At 40.6% G+C, this 8731-nt stretch overlaps 1 protein-coding gene across 1 annotated transcript; it reads right to left on the bottom strand.

Moving 5' to 3' along the window:
* Positions 1 to 575: 575 nt before the first annotated feature.
* On the bottom strand, positions 576 to 8359 carry LOC144116262 (uncharacterized). The gene is made up of 4 exons (XM_077650980.1): positions 8282 to 8359; positions 5106 to 5576; positions 2343 to 2626; positions 576 to 855 (listed from the first exon to the last, which is right to left on the bottom strand). Exons 2-4 carry the CDS (start codon positions 5252 to 5254, stop codon positions 833 to 835), a joined length of 456 nt encoding a protein of 151 aa, XP_077507106.1. The 5' UTR covers positions 5255 to 5576; positions 8282 to 8359; the 3' UTR covers positions 576 to 832.
* Between the last annotated feature and the right edge of the window lie 372 nt (positions 8360 to 8731).

Genomic DNA, 8731 nt, shown 5'->3' with positions numbered 1-8731 from the left:
TGTGAAGCATAGCAATGAGACTATGTATGTGACAGGAAAAGTGCATGGAATTCTTTTCCTGTCATCGTGAGTATGTTTACCTCTAGGTGTGCACTAAATGTGCCCGGTTCTGCATGTTGTACATACTTCGTTAAAAATAAAAAACAAAATGACTAGTGCCACACAGTAATATGACAGTGAAAGAGGGATTTATTTCTTATAAAGTTGGATGTAAAAATGAAACACTTGTTTTCTTCCCTCCACTAAAACTCATGCCGTCAAGACTGGAAAGAGCTCTGTGATCACTGTTTAGAAGTGGAAGGTGATGTATGCTTGCCTTGGGAATCTGCGCATAAGATTAGGCCTTAATGTCAATCTAGTTTGCTTGTTAGAATGGTTGTGGTAGCGATAACTCTTTCATTTCTTTCTGTCTTTGTTCACTTCTAAAAGCTACATCATTATAGGGTGTGGTTATCCTCTTATCGTTAGATTGCAGGAATCTATCAGTGAAGGCCAACTTCAGTTTGTCCTTAGCATCCATTTTGAACATCAGGTGTATGTTCTTATTTCTTAGTAATGCAATGCTTCAGCCAAAATAGGCATGGCAAAAGTTTTTATGTGCAGAGTGTCTCTCTTTTCTTTTGTATTGTATGGCCTAGGCAGGGAGTCAAATGACATGGTTTGCACCACCTTCTGAAAAGCTCTCATCGAGTGACGTCGCTCTTCCTTGGCTGCCTGGTTCTTTGTGGAGGTCAGCCAAAGACACTTGACCAGTAGAACATGAAAGTGGCGTAGCAGCTGTCGTGCGCTGGGCCATGTTTCATGTAGAGCATCTTTTTCGGGTTTTGAGTTGTCAGTCATAAACATAGCTGGAGCCTGTAAGGTGGAAAGGAACCCATCAAAAGCATAAACCAACAGGCTGATGCACTCGTATACACCTCGGCAAGAATGCATTTTAACATTCTACCGATCTGCCAACTCCATGCCCTGTTTTTTCTTCAATATGCTGCCAACGCTGTGGCAAGAGGATTTAAAAAAAATGTATGCATACTTCTGGTGCATACTGTGGGTGGGTGGCACCTGCCTGCCTGCCTGTGGGTGGCAGGTTTCTAAATGCTGAGACGTTTACAGCCCATGTTTAAAACGTTGTAGTGGGACATGTACTTATTGTGGGGACATTAACACTAATGCTGACCAGCACTTTAGCATGTGTAAAAAGCAGTCAATGCTGTTGATTATGATTACTGATTAGCCCATGCTTTGTGAGGGTTGTCCAAAACACACTTTCTGTTCCAAACATGATCTTATCAAAATAACCACACTTTTTGAGTGCGATCAGGTCATACACTCAGGAATAAATAACCACTCCAAAGGGTTTTCATTTTGTAACCTATGTTCCTTGCAACAGTAGTCAGAGAAGAAAGCATTCTCTACTGTGAAAAGCTCTTGGAAATATAAGAAGAAATGGTTGATAATGCAGCTAATTATATAACTTCTCAAAACTAAGCTAAAGATTCATCTAGAATTCAGGAACCTGCTTGATTCCTGTTATTTTTATTATGGATACCTCAAGGACCCTTGGGTGAGGGCTTTACATGAGGGCTAAAGCAACAGTCTGCAGCACCAGTCTGCAGGAGTCCCTTGATAAAAAACAAGAATGAGTTGGTGGAAAAATTGGTAGCTTGCCTTTCCCGCATTCTGTTTACTTTTGAAAGTTCCTTGGTGGAAACACGCCTTAACCAAAAAATTGCTAATTGCGACGTGCAGCTGTTTGTTTGTCTCGTGTCCAGGCTTCTATCCAATATTCTTCGAAAAGAAAAGTTGGTAACCCTTCGCCTGACATGTTACTGAACCTGTACCTAAATATTGTCCAGCTTGTTGCATTATAAACCCAACTTCTCCTACAGTTGTGTTTGGTTTCAGTAATGCACTGTATTTATTCATTTATTTATTCATAATACCTTACAAGGCTCAGAAAGGCATTGAGTAAGGGGGACAAAAAGTGACATATGTACAAGAGAACTAATTCATAAAACATGAGATGCAAGGCAAAAAGTAAATAAAGTATTGTACGTGGCAAAACTTAAAGGCAAAGTATACATAGGTAGAAGGTATACTTAGTAGCAGCATTAATGCAGGGCATATGGCAAATAGGCATCTAAGAAAAAAATGCAGCTGTCATATTAGAAGTGTCAGACATAAAAGTTGTAAGACGCACAGAAAACAAGATCAAAATACAATATCGTGCCACATCATTTTGTCACCATTGTCATATTTCGTATAGTAAGGCGGTTTGGGTGGGAAGTCTTGTAAAAATAATGAACGTTATTCCAGTTTGCTCATAATTCAATAAAGCAACAAACCGGGTTGTTTATGAAGGATAATGGATGCTGGCTTTCGAGTTGCTGGAAGGCCTGTTTGTACCCCTCCCTGGTCTGGGAGCTGTGTATGACGAGTGCAATAGGCACTGCCCCTGCCCTTGTGGCCGTCAGCAGCACCGTTATGGTGCTCCTTGTTTCGTCGCATGATGATGTAGAGTCCACAGATATAGTGTCGTGTGCGGACTCCAGCTGCTGGGCTCGATGCATGATGGGTGTGACGACAAGGATTGCCCAGCTGTTGTCTGCGACACTCGTGATGCTGACATCTGTCCATGCAAAACAAACAAACATATCATTGAAGAATCATGAAAAGAGTGATAAACATGAGGGTTAGCCTCCCAACCTTTTGTGTTTCTATTTATGCCCACTAACTAGCTTTCGTAACATTTTTATGTACACAGAACTTTCTATTACTCACTATGGATTACGGCAGCAGAGTAAAGTAAAATCTGTATGTTTGACTTCACAAGTTTGCTCGCTATTGTTTTTATAAAACAACAGCACTCTGAACATCAGTTTTTACTCTGCACTACAACTTGTGTGCAAGGAATTTTGAACAAGAGCTTATCACTAATTTTAGGTAGTCACTAATCCTAATATAAGCAAGTGTTCCTACATACCATATAGCCCAGCTCTTGTACTGGCAGCTCTTCGTCTAGAACATTTTATGCATTGTAAATTTTTATCGCAGCATGTTGCCTCTAATAACATATAATCTTGATCAAAGACAGTCCTTTTTATTTGTGCATTGTAAATTTTTATCATAGAATGTTGCCTCTAATAATATAAGCTTGTTCAAAGACAGTCTTTTTTAATATCTTTGCATCTTAACAGTGCATTTTCAGAGCAGTTTGATGTTTCATGCAAAATGAACGAATTAATGAATGAGCTGTTTGTTTAGGGAGGCTCAAGGCCGTTCGTTGGAGAATTGGGTTCTTAAGGAAGGGAAAAACAGGGGGTCTACTCATACATGAAGGGACGGCATGGGTGGTCTGGCTACTGCTTTGTAGAGGTCACTTATCTTAGCATATTTGCCAATATTTTTTGCCAATGCAAAATAAAAAGATATTCTATTGTAATCTCTTGACGAAGAAACGTTAATAAATAGTTTGTTTCTCTTTACAATTCTAGAGCGGGACAAATCTGATATTTCCATATTCCTCTCCTGTCCACCGCAGCCAGCGTAATTGACAAAGTCGACAATAAATTTGTTCTCACTTACTCTAAAAGGTAATGTTGCTCATGTATGTAACTCCCACATTGGTCAGGTCTTTAGGCACTCAACAAGGATTAGCACGTTTTCAGCCGGGAACTTTATCACCCTTGTATACCACAGCTCTTGAGTTTCAGCATACTTTCTACTTGATTTCTGGCAGCACTTTATATATTCTTTGCTTAGATCTATTCATTACCTTTATATCATTGATAATTGCGCGTGATGGAATGCTACCTGCAGCAGTGACTTGCACAGTCTCCATAAACGCTTACGTTATGCTGAGAATATTTTTGCACCGCCTCTGTTGGTGCATTGTTTACATGGTTCATTCTATTTATCATATCATGCATCAGTTCTCTTGTAGCCTTCAGTGCTTTGCAGCTTTCTAACAATGAATGAACAGTAAATATAAGCCAGTTTGTCAGAATTAGGTCTAGTGGGACTCAAAGGACCTGCAACTCATGCAGTGCAGCAGCAGTGGAGGCGGTGATAAATTTTTTACAGTAGTCATACGAACAGGTAACGCTTCTACTCAAAGATACACAAAAAGGAGGAGAAAATATATAAAAGCGGCTGTATTCAATTTTATGATGCTTCTGACTCTTCAAACTGGGTGATGAAGATGTACTTGAGTGTATACATATGAAGTGTATTGCTCATTTACCCTTCATGTATATTTCTCAGACAACTTAGAGTTACAGTGGGTTGCACTGTGGCCTCATTTCCTTTAAGTTGTTTTCAGGTAAATAATAATGAACACACGTCCTATCAGTATGGCTTCGTAGACTGACAATAAATTAGGTCACTGTGATAACAGTGCCGCTTTTAGAACTTTGTAACATTGTGGTGTAGTATTGAGACTATTTCATGGAAATGCCTCTGTTTATGGCTTTTTGTGCTGAAACTTGGCACAGGTGTGTCACTACACAGCTTTTACGTGTACAGCACATTGTTGTACAAGAATAATTTTGAATTCAGCAATTAACACTGAGCACTTACTGCATACATATATGCAGCGCTGGCAGATGACTTCCGTCGTCTACCAGTGCCACATATTTGAGTATGTCAAACCAACTTGCCCAGCAATGCACCCTGCTGAACTTATTCCACGGTTCTTCTTTGCATGAATGTGTGAATTGCATTTATTCTAATTTGTGTCTTCTTCCCTCTCCTTAACCCTTTTTTTCTATCCTACCACTCTAATTTATAACATAAATTTTTTCGCCACGGTGTAAGGGCTTTCACGGAAAATGCACAGCTAGTATAGCTTGGAAATGATGACCCATCTTTTGTTTTCACAATATGCTCTCATGAATAAGCACAGATGCTGGCAATGCGTTAGGTCTGCCTTGCCCGGATGATGAAGAGCAATGTGTTTCCCTGAATGTCTTCTCCATCACAGAACTGTACATTACTTACATCTCTGATATGTGGTGATGCAAACACTTATCAGGATTAGAAGCAGTAGCAGAAACTAAAAATTTCAAAGAATGATGCTGGAATTTTTGGGAATAGGTAGTCTTGCTTACCCTGGGCTAAATACCTGGGCTTGTATTCCTGCAGCTTTAAGACCGGTTACCCAGTGGTCCATATTTTTGACATCGCCATTCCTGGTGCCACCGGTAAACACTCCTTGGTGGTGGGTTGACCATTGAATTTGCCAGCAGGGTGTGCCCATTTGGTGAGAACTCTCTCATGGTGGCTTATTGCTTGAGCTGTTTTCATTCCATCGTCAAAATATTCTTGAAAAGCAGTTTTTGTTTCTTCGCTGTGTCGAAGAAGTCTTAATGAGTCAGCTGACTGCAGGCTGTGGTTGTGTTGCGACACCTTTTGCAACGGCCTGTAGAGGTGTTTGCCGGCAGAGGAACAGGTCATTTTTCATAGTGTCGCGATTCACTTTTTTAATCTTGATATCCAGCTTCACTGGACACACAATGTTGCGGTGTGACGATTTGTCACGTGGATTATGCTGGCACCGCCACGCCTTGTGGAAGACCATCCTTCAAGAACCAAAAAATGCCACAGTTAGCACACACGTGCATAATGTAGGCCTTATGAGGTTTTCTAATGACCTTAACAAGACAGTCTTTATGTTGTGCAAAGCAGGCAAGCCAAATTATTTGAAATGAATCCAGACACATCAAGGAGTGTAATAACTGAGGCCTCTACAGGGCAAAAAAATGGCCTAAATGTGCGCATATGAAGCAAATTATGTGCCATTACTTGACATCATACATGATATATGTGCACTCTTGTGCCCTTAGGGAGAGCTAAATAGTGCTTCATAAGGCGTGCTTATTATGAAAAGTATGGAAGAATTCGGGAATTTTGAGCCAGGAAGGGATTTCTTGGTCTTCATACTTCAGTACTGTTTCATAGTTCGGTATAAAATGCTATTACAGCCGAAGCTTATTATAATGAACAGGTAAAAATTCACAACGCAGTTTACCGAAATTCTTGAACGAACAAAGTATAATTTTGGGGACAAGTTTAAAAATATTGGCATATTCTTGCAGACCTTTCCCTATGATGACAATAACGATAGGAAAACTGGTGGTTTCTGCGGGGATTTACATTTTGAATTTGCAAAGAATGTCAAGCCAGAGCGGATGGTGGTGCCACACCGAGCTAAATGTTCGAGGCTCTTATGGCAGTCAACCTACGTTGCCTTTAGGAAATATTACACTTTATGAAACGATTGAGCTAAATACAGAGGGTTATTTTCGTCAAAAGAAACTTTTTGAAGCTCTGTCCCTCACTCCCAGTTAGTTACCTGAAGGACACGGGTTCGATCCTAGCCAGGGTGGTTGCATTTCAATGGAGGCAAAATGCTAGGGACCCATGTGCCGTGCAGTACTGTTAGTGCACATTGAAGAACCCTTAGGTAGTAACAATTTTTCGGAGCTCCCCAGTACGGCGTCCCTCGCCTCAGCTGTTTTAGGACGTTAATTAAATTTCTATAAATCCAAACCAACAAACAAAGGACCAATCTTTGCAAACGTTTTTGTCATCATAACATAACACACCTACAATATATACTTTATATTTAACATACAGTATTGCCATTTGGTATGGTGCTCCACAACGGAATCCAATATTAAAGGAGTATAGACACCTAATTCTGATGGCATGTTTTCTCCTCTACAATGATGCGGAAGACACTACTACGCATGAATCACCATGTGATATTCACCTGGAACTGGTAAATAATTTATAATCGAATTTTTCTGTCATGCTGTTTCGGTTTCATTAGCTGTGCGATGGAATTGTGATGTCAAAGAGTGCTTTTGTGTCAAGTGAGTCATGGAAAAACGTCCATATAATCGCTGCTTCATTGTTTTAATTTACTGCATTGCTGAAGCGAGCCTTCCTCAAGAGACAAAATGCCAACGAATGTGGAAGCAGCAATTATATTGCAGTTTTTTCATGCCTCACGTGAACTGTAAGCACACGTTGAGATCAAAGTCCTCATTAGGCTGTTGAAACCGAAACAGCACGAGAAAGAAATGCGATTATAAATTATTTAGCAGTTGTAGGAGAATGCCAGGTGGTAATCTATGTATAATAATATCTTACGCATCGTTACAAAGAAGAAAACGCACGCCCAAAAGTTAGGTATGTATACTCCCTTAACAAACTTCGATTCTTGCAAAAAAAAATGTTGCGTATTTTTGAGAACCTACCTTATACAGCGCACACTGAATCTGTCTTCAAAAAATATAATCTTCCTAAAATTCAGCAGATCTATAACCGAAGACGATAAAACAATTTTATTTCAGTTCATGAAAACATTGCATGACATTAACTGAAATAGCAAACTTGCAACAGTCTGCACCAGCACGTCTAAATCATCATACAGATGTGTGGAAAGATCCCAGGTGCCTTACTAATCATGGTGATAAAATGCTTCAGTGTCACCTACCCAAAGTTATAAACAGTTGTCACAACAGAGGCATAGAAATTTTCAACCAAACTCCGTCAGAAATGAAGTTGCTCATGAATTGTTACATCTAATCAATATGTTCATCACACTTGTATATATTTTAACCTGCATTATTAAGGCGGAAGCCTTCAATGGCTCATACTCACGGTGTCGTCCATCCGTCCGTGACACTCTTCATTTCGATAAGAAAAAACATTCCTTGTGCACGATGGGATTCGAACTGCCATACATCCCTTCCACTGATAAGCGCGCTAACGACTACTCTACATCCTGCCAACGCACATGCAGTTCTCCTTGCCTTGAACGATGGAGAGTGTTTGCAGAAAGGCGTCGAGCCAGATGGATACCTCCCAAATGCCCTACAGTGTCTCCAGCATTTAAGATTAACAAATAATTGTGTACTTAATTAACATCTTAACTACACATCAGTGACACAAGCAGCAACACCGCGCTAAAATTAAGCTTTCGCCTCACCGCACTTTACGTTAACAAAGTGCCCCTGAATTTTTGTCTTTTTTAAGAATCAAGTTTTTTTTTATACTTGCATTGTATACACGTTTCTCGCTGTACTGTAGCCATTACGATCTGTCACCCTGTGAAAGTGCTCCATAAAGTGTGTACAGTAAAATTATTGTGCGTGTTTATCGTGAAGACTAAAAAATTTCCCCGCCCCAACCGCTGGTCATTTCCCGTGAAACTGCACACAGAGCTTGCGTACTATAATAACTTTTGTATCGTAGCATGTTTGACAGCGGTACTTACTCAGTTGAGCCGTGAATGATGCGAAAACGTAATCGCCTACGACGAGATCGGCGAACCAAAACCCGCAATGTTTTTTCGCCAAAGGGCGACAGTGGCGCCATCTATTTTTGTAGTGGAAAACGTCACGACGAGGCCGCCGAGGCGAGCGTTGGAAAAAGCGCGGGCCCTTCGAATATGCCGTTCCGGCCATTTCTTCTACTTCAACAGAAGCGCTTACAACATTTTCGGCTGCGGTGGCCGCGTTTCGATGGAGGCGATACGCGCGAATTAAAGTCGCGCGTACGTGTGCTGTGCGATGTCAGCGCACTTTAAAGAACCCCAAGTGGTTGAAATTAATCCGGAGCCATCGACATATACATTCTGATTTGAATAACACGCATCGCATTTCGTCATGCCAAAACCGCAGTTTGGCTTACCTGGTGCATTTTGTTTGGATCTTCTCGCATATCA

The sequence above is a fragment of the Amblyomma americanum genome, chromosome 1, assembly GCF_052857255.1.
Source record: "Amblyomma americanum isolate KBUSLIRL-KWMA chromosome 1, ASM5285725v1, whole genome shotgun sequence".
Lineage (NCBI taxonomy): Eukaryota > Metazoa > Arthropoda > Arachnida > Ixodida > Ixodidae > Amblyomma > Amblyomma americanum.
This window is presented reverse-complemented; position numbering and strand designations above follow the sequence as displayed.